At 39.3% G+C, this 13,832-nt stretch overlaps 1 protein-coding gene, 1 long non-coding RNA gene and 1 other non-coding gene across 5 annotated transcripts in view; 2 read left to right on the forward strand and 1 right to left on the reverse strand.

Annotated features, from left to right (window-relative positions):
- The first annotated feature begins 802 nt into the window (after positions 1 to 802).
- LOC125436167 lies at positions 803 to 3,264 on the forward strand. The gene is made up of 2 exons (XR_007245010.1): positions 803 to 1,107; positions 2,462 to 3,264. It is a non-coding gene; the product is annotated as an uncharacterized LOC125436167 (long non-coding RNA).
- On the forward strand, positions 1,977 to 2,111 carry LOC125437359. Its single transcript, XR_007245198.1, has one exon. It is a non-coding gene; the product is annotated as a small nucleolar RNA SNORA47 (small nucleolar RNA).
- A 754-nt stretch (positions 3,265 to 4,018) lies between the features above and the next one.
- The window catches only part of AGGF1 (angiogenic factor with G-patch and FHA domains 1), a 28,110-nt gene continuing 18,296 nt past the window's right edge, over positions 4,019 to 13,832 (reverse strand). For all 3 annotated transcript variants that reach the window (XM_048502888.1, XM_048502886.1, XM_048502889.1), the window contains exons 7-14: positions 12,776 to 12,887; positions 11,652 to 11,703; positions 11,419 to 11,520; positions 11,042 to 11,207; positions 8,744 to 8,826; positions 7,856 to 7,983; positions 6,439 to 6,538; positions 4,019 to 5,499 (exon numbers count right to left, since the gene is read on the reverse strand). In XM_048502888.1, the coding sequence (XP_048358845.1) occupies positions 5,299 to 5,499; positions 6,439 to 6,538; positions 7,856 to 7,983; positions 8,744 to 8,826; positions 11,042 to 11,207; positions 11,419 to 11,520; positions 11,652 to 11,703; positions 12,776 to 12,887 (944 nt within the window). In that variant the 3' untranslated portion in view covers positions 4,019 to 5,298. The remainder of the gene's footprint in view (positions 5,500 to 6,438; positions 6,539 to 7,855; positions 7,984 to 8,743; positions 8,827 to 11,041; positions 11,208 to 11,418; positions 11,521 to 11,651; positions 11,704 to 12,775; positions 12,888 to 13,832) is intronic.

Consider the following 13,832-nt stretch of genomic DNA (forward strand, 5'->3'; position numbering starts at 1 on the left):
ACACAGCACCCAAATAAAACAGTGCATTTGTAGTTGTCATTTTTCTTTCAACTGAAGGAGCACATTCTTTGTGCTTCAGCATAATTGGGACTAAGCCCTTGGAGACATTAGTTAAATCATATAAGGAACATTCTCTGCAAAGTATTGTCGAAGGCTTTCACGGCCGGATTCAACTGGTTCTGGTGGGCTTTCTGGGCTGTGTTGCTGTGGTCTGGTGAATCTTGTTCCTAACGTTTCGCCTGCATCTGTGGCTGGCGACTTCAGGGGTGTATCTGCAGAGGTGGGATCCAACCAGTTCTCACCACTTCTCTAGAAGTGGTTACTAATTTTTATTGAGCACCAAGAAGGGGATACTAAAGCAACCTCCCTGCCCAATAGGGACTGGAGGTGCGTGTATGTGGTGGCGCCACTGTTTGAATCCCACCACCATCGGAACCTGTTATTAAATTTTTTGGATTCCACCACTGTGTATCTGATATCAGAGCTCAGGTGATACACCTCTGAAGATGCCAGCCACATATGCAGGCGAAACGTTGGGAACAAGATCCACCAGACCACGGCCGCACAGCCCGGAAAACCCACCACAACCAATTCTCTGCAAATTTTAATGCCATTTTTAAAAGGCTGCATACTGCTGACTTAAAGAAATGAAAAGGAGATTTAACAAGTTCGGCTATGTGGTATTCAAGCATGCGCGACGTCTGTGTTTTGGCTCGGGAATTTAAACAAAACAAAAAAAATTCAGAGAAAACTGCCCTGCTCCTTTAAGGAAAAACCACGTGGCAGAGTTTTCCATCCCCTTTCCTGCAGAGAAAGATGGCTGCTTTGTAGTGTGGAGGGTATGCTGAACTTTCACACTGCTTTTTCCCACGTGCTTGTAAAAACTGCTGCTTTATAGTCCGTTCATAAAACGGCAATTTGGAAGATAGTCCAAACGTCCAGAGTTATTAGAAGAAAACTGAGCTATGTGGACGCGACGCCCAAGACTCGCCTGCTCAGCATTGTAAAACTTGCCCCGAGAAGGGTTAGGGAAGATAATAAGACTACAACTATGACGTCTGATCAAGCTGGGAGCTCAGGCCGAGAGAAAGGAGAAGTGACCGCCTGGTAAGTTGTTGGCCGTCTCGTCTTCGGCTGTATCATTTCTTTGCCATTTTTAGCCATCACACACTCCGATTTTAAAAAACAAAACAAAATATAAAGGCGGTTTCCAAGGAATGCAGTATAAAAATCCGTGTAAAGGCTTATGCATAAGAAAATACTTCACGGCGGTCTATTCTTAAATAAATATGTAGCCTTACGTTGTAAACGGGAGGCTTTCCGCCTTGTGGCTTCATCCTGTTATCTCAGTCTCTCGGCGATTGATGCAGCTGCTTTCTGACGTGGTTTTACTGAGCAATACAGAATCTCAAGTCTAGTGGAGACTTCCAGCACTCAACGGACTGTACCCACCTCGAATTTGGATATTTTTTTTTTGGTGGTGGTGGTGGTGGTGGTGGGGAAGCTTTTCTACTTAAAAACCCGTGGTTCCAATCTCATGTCTTCCATGAATGTATTAGGTACCTTTAGACAGCTGTACTGGTTGCCTTACTTCTATTGTAGGGGGGGTGGTACTGAACTCCTAAAAAAGTTGTTTTTAGTGATGACAAAATAATATCTGTGAAGTGCTGTATGAATGTTTATTGTATACTAAAACAGATTCTGACTTACGAAACATTGGGCCACAGTAAACATGCTTTTCTCTAAAGGGGCACACAACTTTTGTTGTACCTTGGCAACATTGAAGTAGCAAGATGGTCAAGATGCCATTTCATTAGGGGCCAAAAATTGAACCGACACATTTTTGGTTGCATCATGTTTTCTTGTTATAACCCAATGTGAAGTAATATGCTTTTGAACAAATTCTTAATATTTGTGGAAAAGTCTTATACAGAGGTATTTTAATCTTGTGTACAATTGCAAATTACAACTATTTCCGGAGGATTGAGAAAGTAAGGCAGTTAAAAAGTATTGCTTTTTATTGGTTACAGCCTCCAAAATCAAAATGTTGCAGAAGCAAAATGTGTTCCTCTACCTAGTGAGGGAATAATATTGCTGTTTGCACACATTCTATATTATATAAAGTGCTTGTTTAAAGGAGCTGGTCCTGTAGCTTTATTTAAGACTTCTGCTTGGTTCAGTAAACTATGAATAAAGAGCAATCACTGGTTTTTGCATCTATAAGCGTGGATTTCTGCTTTCTGTGGGCACTTCTGCTAATGGAAGAGGGCACTTTAAAAAAACTGATTTACCCCTATTGGTGCAGTCCCCCAGTCCTATCTTTATAATGTTCCTGATGGTTCACTGACTCATGAAGGCAACAGAAGACTATGACAGCAAAACCCAACTCTACTCACCAAGCAAAGCTATAGACCAGAAATAAACTAGCAAAGGTTCACACTTATTTTTGTTTTTTAAATAGGAATCTGTGAAGGCTTGAAGGCAATCAAGATAGCCACAGCACAAGAGAAGTCTTCAATATCAACATTACTTGAATAGAGAATCCAAGGCAATCCGAGATCATGTAGGGATCTTTGTCATCACCCAGGTTTAAAATGGAACTTGAAGAGTCTTTCGTTTTCCGAACCACAATAACCATGTTAAATAAATCTGGGCCTAACTTTTATAACTATTAAGTGGGGCTTAATGAGACCTATACCAGTTTTAGTGCCATCAACTGGAATACAGGAAATTCCTTCAATTCTCAATCCCTGCCATTTTCTGTGATTTCATTCTATTTTAATCAGTACCTGTAAAGCAGTTTAGAAAGGTCTGCATTATGGTTTTTAAAATTCTTGCCAAATTTCACGAACTGCAAGTTAAAGTTCTCCTAAAATGCAATGTATTAAATTGCTTATCTTCAAAGTTGTCTATGAGGAGTTTGTATCTGCAAAATTGCAGCTGTCAAGAGGCTTGAAATCCATTGCTAATAATAATTACAACATTACAATACCATGGAATTAAGGAATGTTTGCTAGCAAGTATTCTACATGATCCTGCATACTTCTCCATCTGGCAAGCTTTATTGGACTCAGTACCTCCCAGTATTTAATTAGTTTTAATGAAATGGGAGGGGTTCTATTTGGTATTTTACAGTATGCAGGGCCTGACTAACACTTGTGAATTCAGCCCTTTTAATAGGTTGTACTGGCTCAATTTTTTGAAGCATAAGATGAGATAGAGTTTAAGTAACTGGTGACATATTGTGAATTTAAAGTATCAGCCGAAAACTTATAAGCAGAAGAGGAGGAAGAGTTTGGTTTGAATTCATACCCTGCTTTTCTCAAAGGAGACTCACAAATTCCTTTCAAACTCCTTTCCCTTTCTCTCTCTTCAACAGACACCTTGTGAGGTAAGTGGTGCCGAGAGAGTTCCAAAGAACTGTGACTAGCCCAAAGTCACCCAGCAGGCTTCATGTGGAAGAGTGGGGAAACAGGCCAATTGTCCCACAATGATTGACTGCACCTGCTCTGCTGTACATGTACAACATGCAAAATAAAAATGACCTTCCTGCAATGGCAGGGCAATAATGAATGTATTGCTGTGGCAAGCATGGTGGAAAGGAGGGAAATAAAACGCCTCCTGCCTGGCTGTTCATGCTGGAGCTGCTCCAACCCAAGATTTTGCAAAAGGATCGCTGGTTTAGCGATTTTTGAAAATTCCAGGTTGAGGGAAATAAAATGAGGCACACTTGTTTTGGGGACAGAACCTGTGTGAACCCCCCACCCCCAAGTTACATTTGTCCTGTCCAGAATAAGCCTTAGACCCTGAAGATATGGAACTGTAGAAAAACTGGAGGAGCAACTTCAATCAAAAGTATATTTTAAAACAATGGCCTTATTTTTAAATGAGATGTTAGCCAGGTACCGTATATATGTGTTCAGTGACTGGCTCATAAAATGTGTAGATAGCAAAACAGGACAAAATGTCACGTAATGTATTCTTCCAAGTGTCCAGCATAAAGACTCATTCCACATCATTTCAAAGCATTGTGTTTATTAACATTTCAATAAATACCATGTGTTTGACCTCTGCCCTAAAGAAGAAAAAGAACCATCAAGATTCTTTACATTCCATTGCCAGCAATGGATACAGAACGGTCCCAAGAGGCTGATAAATAATTCTAATTTAATAACATTTAATCCACTGAATAGTACTGTAAATTTCAAGGTGGCTTTGCAAGTGCCTGCGAAGTGCCTTAAAGATGGAAATCGTAAATGGCAGTTTACATCGTAGGGTTTCTACACCTTAAGAATCAGCACGTGGTACAGATCTTCTGGAGTATATCGCTTCAGAATACAAGAATCCCCAAGCATACAGAACAGAGGTCTGCAACCTGTGGCTCTCCAGATGTTCATGGACTACAATTCCCATCAGCCGTTGCCAGCATGGCCAGTCAGCCAATTGGCCATGCTGGCAGGGGCTGATGGGAATTGTAGTCCATGAACATCTGGAGAGCCACAGGTTGCAGACCCCTGATACAGAATATTAGCACTTATGGCAAAGATTTGGCTAGAGTTCTTGCATATTAGCCAACCACAGATAGAAAATTTGAGATTACGGACCATTCAGTCATAGGATTCTGAAGGGGGAGGGCAGTATCACCTCATTCTTAGCATGCGCAACAGCTTTGAATATCACAGCAGTTTCTGAACATGCTAGTTCAATATGTGATACAAGCTACCTATACAACACTAAAGTTCTTCATGGAAGAAAGTAATCCCTCACTGCCAACTGATCTTCACCAAAAATAAATTGGTACTCCATTTAAAATAGGATGTTGTCTAACACTTAGAAAATATTCACAATTATCAATAAGAACTAGATGAGGCATATCAATATTACATCCAGTGATGCTCGCTTTGCTAAAAGTGTTTACACACATACACAGCAATTTTTTTTTGCATCATTTCATATAAAGTTCATGAGTCTTGAGAACAAAACATCAATATGTCAACTCATTGACCAGCTGGATAAAGAAAAGTCACAAAGCAAGTAAAATGACTGTTAAATTATCCACATTTCAAAATTCCATCTCAAAATCCCCTTAGTCAAGAGCTGGGGTATTGTTAATTCATGCATGCCTCCTGTTTAACGCTACTTTAAAAAAAGCATATAAACCAAACAATGAATTTCAACCAGTCAGCCAGCCCAGCCAACTGTAGAATATACTGTTATACTACGTATAACTGAACTCCCATTTTACCATAAAATAAACTCCAGCTATTTAAACAGGTTAGTAATTTCAACTGAACAATCTCATTCTGCAGTTTCTCTAACCCAAGACAGATTTTTTGATACGTTTTTCTCTGGTTTTGGATCCTGGAAATTTTCAGCAAATCTCTCTCTTGCTTTTTCCCAGTTCCTCTTGTTCTTTGTGTTGACCATTTGAACGTTTTCCGCTGAGATGGGAATACTTGCACCCAGGCCTGCTTGTTTTCTGTGAAGCTGTAGTGTGATCTGTCAGACAGTGGATTTTTAAAAATAATAATGCAATTTTATAACTTTAAAGAATTTCCGCTTTTTTAACACCTTGCAAGCCTGATGATAATTGCATCATGATAAAATCGGAAAACTATGCTTTCATAACATGGAATTAAAAGCATGTCTCACTGAGGCAAGCCATTAGTGCAACAGACCTAACAGATTATCATCCAGTTCAAATACTGCATCAAAGATAAGGTGTGCATCTAAATTATGAAAAAAACCCTGTCTTAACAACTTCTGGGAAAGCACCATGGGTTCCTAAGCAGTTTTGTTAATTGCTGAACTGCACTTCTGGTTTGAAAATTCTCCCCAGGTATTTAACCAATAGCTCTATTTTCTGAGAGCTCAACTGCAACAAATCTATTCATGTCTCTCAAATCTATTTTCTTCACTACGAACACTCTTAGTCATAACAGCATGATGCAGAATTTGTCTAAGCTATGAAAAGTTAGCTGTCTTGGTTTTACCAAATTCATTACTATAGAAAAGCTACGCATAGTGAACATATTTTGAGTTCTTAGGGCATTGGGTATCTAGTACCAATGACTTTTCAGATCATTGCCACATTCCTGTGGAAACACAACAAAATATCACTTTTTAATTCTTGATCATTATCTCATTCTTGACATATTTAAATTGTCATCATACTTAAATTGTCATCATGGTCAGTATCCATTACAGCTAATTGTATAGTGTTTCCTCCTCCAGCCACTGTTTATGTTTACCCTGACTACTGTCGTCTTTCTATGATTGACTGTTGTTCAAATATGCATGAGCAAAACAAGTTCATTAGCATAATCCTCCGCCTACAAATCCATGAAGACTGCATTAATAGTAGAAAGCAACCCCCTAGTGCAATTGCACTAACTTTAGTGTACTTTCTGTGCTATGTGTACAGTGAATTAGACCTACCGGATCTTTCATTCCACTACCACTCTTTCCAAGTCCTTCACCTTTCTTCCATCCCATTTTCTCCAACATTTTATGACCTCTGTTGCTATCACTAATTTCACTTTAAAAACAAAAGTAAACACACCATTACTACAGGAAAAAACACCATTTTGCTTTTTCATTTGTAATATCTCTGAGAAACTGTCAAGTGCACAAACAATTACTTCTCCTACAGCCTAAACAATTAAAAAAAGATTTTACTTGGTGCAAAAGCATGACAGAGGGTTACACGGTGCAGATTTCTCTTGCTGGGAACTGGTTGCTATTGTCATACGGTGCTAAACTACAGAGATTTATGTTGGGAAATAATGTTTCCAGTATTTTAATAGTGACTGTAAAAATGTTATGTTAAACTGCATTTGGGTAGTGACCCTGTGATTCAAGGGCCAAAGACACTTCAGCAGTGGAAAAGGGAAGCAGGGTTTTTTCAACCCTCAACTTTGCTTCCATGTATGGGGGGGGGGGGGGGGGTCTACTGCTTCCCCTGGGTGCAGTGCAATGGGCAGCAGCAGGAGAGTGCATGCAGGAGTTAACTTGTGCAAGTGTAATCATTTGTTTATGCTCGACAGGCTCCAACCCCTTGTCTATATTCAAGTCTTGCTTTATCACACAGCTGTAGCGAGATCTTCAAACAAAAATGACGGCTGCTTTACTATTATTCTCCAAGTACAAAACTGCTGGAGATGTTATGTATTAAAATATTTTTACCTCAAGCAAGATACTTTAGAGAACTGGATATTTCCAGATAGCTGCACAGTAATTAAACTGAACTAATATTAATGCAATCTCATAGTTCTGATTTTTTAAGGTGCCCCATCCACAAAGTGTTAGGACAAATGAATTTTAAAAAACTGTTGCATTACTACAGCACCATGGCAAGCTGAGGCTTGCTGGGGTCATAAATTACGACAATCTGGCAACTGGTGATACCTTAATGACAACAGCCAGCAACGTGAAACACTTCTACCTGAGATCCCGGAGAGCTGCTGCCAGTCAGCGTAGACCAGGGGTCTGCAACCTGTGGCTCTCCAGATGTTCATGGACTACAATTCCCATCAGTCCCTGCCACCATGGCCAATTGGCCCCTGGCGTAGACAATACTGACTCTGATAGACCAATGATCTGACTCAGTATAAGGCAGCTTCACATCAGTCCTATTCAAATTACACTGGCTATTCATTTTGAAGAAGTTATTTAGATCAGTGCCTAAAAACATACTGTGTTCTGGGGTATTTGACAAATGAAGTAATAGCATTTGTGGCCTGAAGAAACGGGCATCTCCATGGTGAATAGTTGTACCTTGTATTTTGTGCTATGGTAAGACATAACTAGAGTACCTGATTTGGAATAACAGAGAAGCACAGAACAACCTACTTACACGTGTACAGAAGCTGGAGCGTCATCCCTATGAAAGGTTCCTTCGCTCCCAACCATCTCACGGCGCTTTCCTGCTCTGTCTTTGTACTTTCGATTTTTCACCACATTATCATTTTCATATTCTGCATTCTTTTCAAACACAAATCAGGAAAATATTTGTGTAAGCTTTCACTTTCTGAACAAGACATTTTCATTACACAAAGTTTTCAAAAATAGATACTGTGTTTCCCCGAAAATAAGCCCTATTCTGATTTTTCAGGATTTCTGGAGGATGCTTAAAATATAAGCCCTCCTTCAAAAATAAGCCCTAAAGGCAGTTGCAGATCACAATCGCAGACAATGCCCTGTGCTCCCTGTCGATCAGAATGCAGCTTGTGGTGAAGGAGGAAGCAGCAGGCTGCCAAGAGCCTGCCTTAATGACTTATGTACCGTATTTCCCTGAATATAAGTCCTGGTACCATATTTCCCCGAAAATAAGCCCTATCCCGAAAATAAGCCCTAATGCATCTTTTGTTGCAAAAATTAATATAAGACCCTCTCTTATTTTCAGGAAAACACTGTATAACAATTCACAGGATACTGGCTTGCCAAGCTGATTTTGAAAAGCAGCATATATGTGGAGGTGCCAGGGAGAAACAGCATGAGACACTGCAGCTTAAAACACTGGGCTGACATTTCTATGCAAGCGAATTGTCATTCGCTATAGATGTCAGGAAGCACTGACTACAAGAGTTCAATGAAATCCAGCATGTTCTATTAAATACTTTATTTGCACTTTATTCACCCAGATTCCACAACTATGTTGCAAAATGCAGCTTATAAATATTCAGAAGCCACAGATCCCAAGATTTAATCTTTTATCAGACCAGACGAAATACAACACACTGACCTGCAAACCATATTTGACACGTATTTGTTTTAATACTTTTCTTCTATTTAACTCCTTCTCTTCTTTTGTCAGTGCAGGGCCAACTGCCAAGAAATGGTTAGAACAACAACAACATAGATGGGAATTATTTTAGAAAAATACTCAGTTCACATTATAGCAAAGGTAATACTTTAATTTATTTATACACTTGAGCATTAAATATCTGTGTGTAATCAAAATCAAAAATAGAGCAGGAAGCCAATATGCTATAATGACTAGACTGCTGTTGTGTTTGGATATGAGAAGCTTAAAGTCTCCATCAACTGTGATACCCAGATACGCACATCACTAACTTGTAGATTAACTGACATTAACAGAATTGTTGAAAGATTGAAGTACCACTTGGAGATTCTGGAAGAAGGGCGTGAGCTGAGCTGCAGATTGCTCATAATTATACTGGTAAAATAATCAGCTGGGGGTATTATACTTCATAATGTAGTATTTTACTTGACAGCTCAAAAGTCTTCTCTACAACAATCCTGTTAGAGATCCCAGTGGAATAGAAAGATTATTATTCAAGCAAGGGGGAAAAAGGAATGTAACTAAGTGATATGGTGAAATTTGTTGACACGAATTAACAACAGCTGGCATCCCTATACAAGCCTATCCTAGTGACAAGCTGTTTGCTACTTCAAATTAATTGTCTTAATGTAACTGCAGCCCAATTTCAGACAGCTATTTTCATTTTAAGTCCTAATAGCCATATATTAGGACCTATATTAGGCCTTGGGTCTCCAACCCCCTCGATACCTCCTCTAGAAGCTACCGATCTGAGGTGGGGGAGGATAGGTGGGTGGGTAATAGTCTGTAAGTTGGTTTTATGGTGTTTTTGTTATTATTTTATATGAGGCTATTTGATGTGCTTTTATTGTTGTTTTAATTTTGTAAGCTGCCCTGAGACCACTGTATAGAATGGGGTATAAGTTTCAAAAATAATCCTAAACAATAAAGCATTAAGTAATTGAATGTTGTGACAATGAACCCTCCCCCAACATGGCCAACATTTGATTCCCCCTTGCTCGCAGAACAGCAGGGCCTTGGCACCACTGCTCTGCGGGCCCTCAAAAGCCCTCCTGCATTCCCCCCACCCCCAACAGCCAGCCCAAGCCATGAAACAGCAGCTCTATGGCCCAGCAAACCTCTCCCGCCTCCTCACCCCACCCCAAACAACCAGGCCAGACCACAGAGCACCTGCTCTGAGGCTTCTCATTTAAAACTGAGAGTGAAACAAACTGGGGGGGGGGGGCGCTTAAGAGTAGGGCTCTTGGCATTCCCTCCCCATTTGCCCTTTCATCATTCTTCATGCAGTTTTCCACCAGATTCCTCCCCATAATGCAAAGATGGGGAGGTTCAGCAAGGTGCCACTTCTCATGTGTCAAATGTCCTCTGAAAGTGATTTGGTGCACATACAGTGTGCACCAAATCACTAGAGCAAACATGGTGTGAAACAGTGTGTAGGACACCAGCTATTACTTTTCATGCAAAAATGTAATATCACAAGGGCTTGGGGTCTGCTCTCATTGTCATAGGGAGGAGGGAAGGGGAGTACTGGGAGAAGCAACATTCTTAGACCAAAGCCTCGACCACTCTCAAGTGTTTCTTTTTGTGAAATGGCATGCCTATGTGTTAGGAAGGCCATTCTGCAGAATGTGTAAAAGTTATTAATTTTTTAAATTAACGGAATAGAGTTTATTGTATTGTTTTCTAAATGTTGTAATACAGTTTTTTACATTATTTATGGTATGCCAGATTATTTTTTTCTGCACTGTTTTTTGGACTATAAAGTAAATAAACAAATCCCTCCTTTCTTTGCTTGTACTCTCTTGGCTGGGGCAACCGAAAACTAGGACAGGTCTCACTCTACGCTCTGTGATTACTAATTAGCAACCTCTAATTACATATGTGTTCACAACAGATATTTAATTGCAAATGGAGCAATAAAAATTGTAATTTAATTCTACAGAAATAACATCATGAAGTCTGAAAGCTCTAATGCCTTAGATTTAGATAGCTAACACAGAAGCACACGACTTTGAACAAAAGGTTCTTCATTTTTGTCTTGTTAAAAGCTGCCCCAAACTTCAATACTGCAGAATTAACATTCAAAAACTAAACATTCTTCAGAAACTTTCATTACTAAATCTTGCATATTTGCTTTAAGGTTCCTTAAATGTAGGTTTACTGCAGTATTCCCTAACATCAATCTATTTTTCTTGCAAAGTGCCAATGTTGTTTTCATAACCAACAATTTTTACTCACTGGAAGATTCACTTTTTTGATCAAGGCGAAGGTGGGCTCTGACTTGCCCTGGTTCACATCCATCACAGGTTTCACTACCAGGGTGTATATGAAAGGATAGTACAGTTTCTCCAATCTTGACTTCATCACCATGTTCCAGAACATAAGGATCACTTTTTGCTTTTGGCTACAGCAAACAAAGACATTTTAAAAGTTAAACTAAAGGTAAATACTGATAAGATATGCCTGAACATCATCTTTGGGGAAAGATCAATAAATATCCAGCAAAAGAGGCTACACAGGGAATAAAGAGAAAGATGTTCGGACAGGGGAACGTGGATTTCTGGTGGTCAACAATGGGAAGGCTAGGCAATAGTAATTTTGATTGCAGTGCTCACCTCCAGTATTTGATTTCCATTAAGCACAGTTCCATTCTGACTGCCTTGATCCACAAGAACATAATTCTGCAATTCGTGATCGAAGTACACTTCTGCATGAAACTAATCAGAAAATAAAGTTAATATAAAATATGTTCCTCTTATTAACACTGCCAAAAAAAAGAATTCTGATAATTTTTAAACACAGCAACTCAATAATTCCTCAGATCACAGTACAAATGTCAAATAATTACCTTACTAACTCCAGCTTCTGGAATTTGTAGTGTGTGTTCCATATCCTTTTCTCTGTAAAGGCACGCAAGAATTAATGGGCATAGGAAGAAATACTATGAGAGACTTAAGACATAATTGGGAGAATGAAGGCTATCTGGATGTGCAGAGTAAAGTTTAGGCATACATATACTATCAGTTCAAACCAATAGCTACAGAGTTCTCAGTCAAGAGAATTAATCTTCTATAGATGGAACAGGAATTTCTGATGAAGCACTCTCAGTACTTTGAAAAATAAAATTTTCAGGGATTTTTATAAAAACAATATTCAAACCTGAATTGTAAATATAGCTGTATCATGTGATCATTTAAAATGGACTGATCTAGATCAAATATGTGTCTCCAGCAATACTGTTCAGTCCAATATAACCTGTCCATTATCACCGCCTGCTCAACCAGCACTACATCTATCAATTTAGGGTTTAGTTTCAATTTGTTCCCTCTTAGTCAATTAACCACAGCAGCCAGGCAGTTATTTCAGCAGCTTTACTACATCAACAGGAGATTGGGATAAAGATATATAGACCCGAGTATCATCACATATTGATAGCAATCAACTCCAACGATAAAAATGATGTGTCCTACAGGCTTAAAATAGAAACAGAAAAGCATGGGGGATAAAAAATTTGTCCTGAGGAATTTTCAAGATAGGTCTCATACTTTTACAGTACAGAATCAATTTCTAAACATTAGGAGCCATAAAGTATGTTGCCTTTATTCAGAATCTGTTCCTCAACACCACCTTTACTTCAAGCCACTGTAATCCTTTGGAACAAATAGTTCAGTGGTCTGTTCTGGATAAACTACTTTCTATTGGAGAGTCTAATATATCTTGTACATATATTCTGCTGTATTTTTGAATTCTTCCTGGATTTGTTAGGTAAAGATTGTTAAATTTTTCAAACCCCTTTAAGACAAACAGGTCTCACCAGCTAATTTTTTCCAATCAAAATGTGTATCAGGCCCACTAAAGTTATGGACCTCTTGAGCTAAAGTTGTTAGAAGACACTGAAGTAAAATGAGCACACTAGGTACACAAGGGCAGACAACAACCATAGTTGCAAATGAGAGCACAGATTTCTGTTACCTTCCAATGGTGGCAGGTTTGACAGCTGTGATGATATACAGAGATCCCATCTGCAGAACTGGTGATCTAATTACAATCACTCTAATACAAGGCGGCCAGATCTTGTCTCCATCTAAACTCATAAAAATAAGCATTAGAAAAAAGAATATCAGCCTCTTTTAACACTTTCAATTTTCAAACTTATCAGGTACTATGTAACTACTACATCGGTTCAACTAAATCAGTGGTTCCCAAACTTTTTCAGGCTGCTGACCCCTGGCTCCCAGGCCACATCCCTAATGTTCCTGCCCCACACATATGAACACACACCTCTTTCTTGATAGCCCATCTCCTGCAAATTCAAAACAACTTCTAACACTTCAAACACTTGTAGGTACTTCACAAATAAAACATGACCTAGTAAAAGTAAACCAATTTATTGAGCTGTTTTAGCAATATGAAAGGGTATGTTTGCATCTCACCTGCTATGCCTTCATGGTTTTAATGGGATGAGTGTGCTTGGTGCAGGGATATCAGCTTCTCAACATTGATTGCAAGGCACTAAGAAGAAGTCTTAGATCCCCACATTCAGCAATTTTCAATCAGTTTATGTTCTTGGAAAGAAGCTGGATGACTGCACTGAAGCCCCACTAAATGTGATGGTGGGAAGGCAATAGAGCACATCTTGACTTTGTCCCACAGGACAGGGTAGTGGTCGGGAAGGTCTTTTTGAGAGAACCTTGTAAACGGGGCACAGAATTGAGTAGTAAAGATGTCTTTGATGGCTTTTTGCCTTGGTTCCCTCCCCTGCACTCCCATAGCTACCAAAATCCCCACAACAAACTCTGAACATCAGATTTCTTGTTCTATTCAGAAGGAATGCCTTCTAAAGATAGAACACATTGCTCTCTCCAAGTCTTGATTTATTATTATTATTTATTATTTATTCGATTTGATAAACCGCCCTACCCCCAAAGGGCTTATTTACCTGTAAGAGCAGTTTCCCAACCTGTGGGTCAGGATCCAAAAAATGGGTTGCAAAGCTGCTGAAAGTGGGTCACAGGCCAGTCCCTTTCCC

This window comes from Sphaerodactylus townsendi, linkage group LG07 (genome assembly GCF_021028975.2).
Source record: "Sphaerodactylus townsendi isolate TG3544 linkage group LG07, MPM_Stown_v2.3, whole genome shotgun sequence".
Taxonomy (NCBI): Eukaryota; Metazoa; Chordata; class Lepidosauria; order Squamata; family Sphaerodactylidae; genus Sphaerodactylus; species Sphaerodactylus townsendi.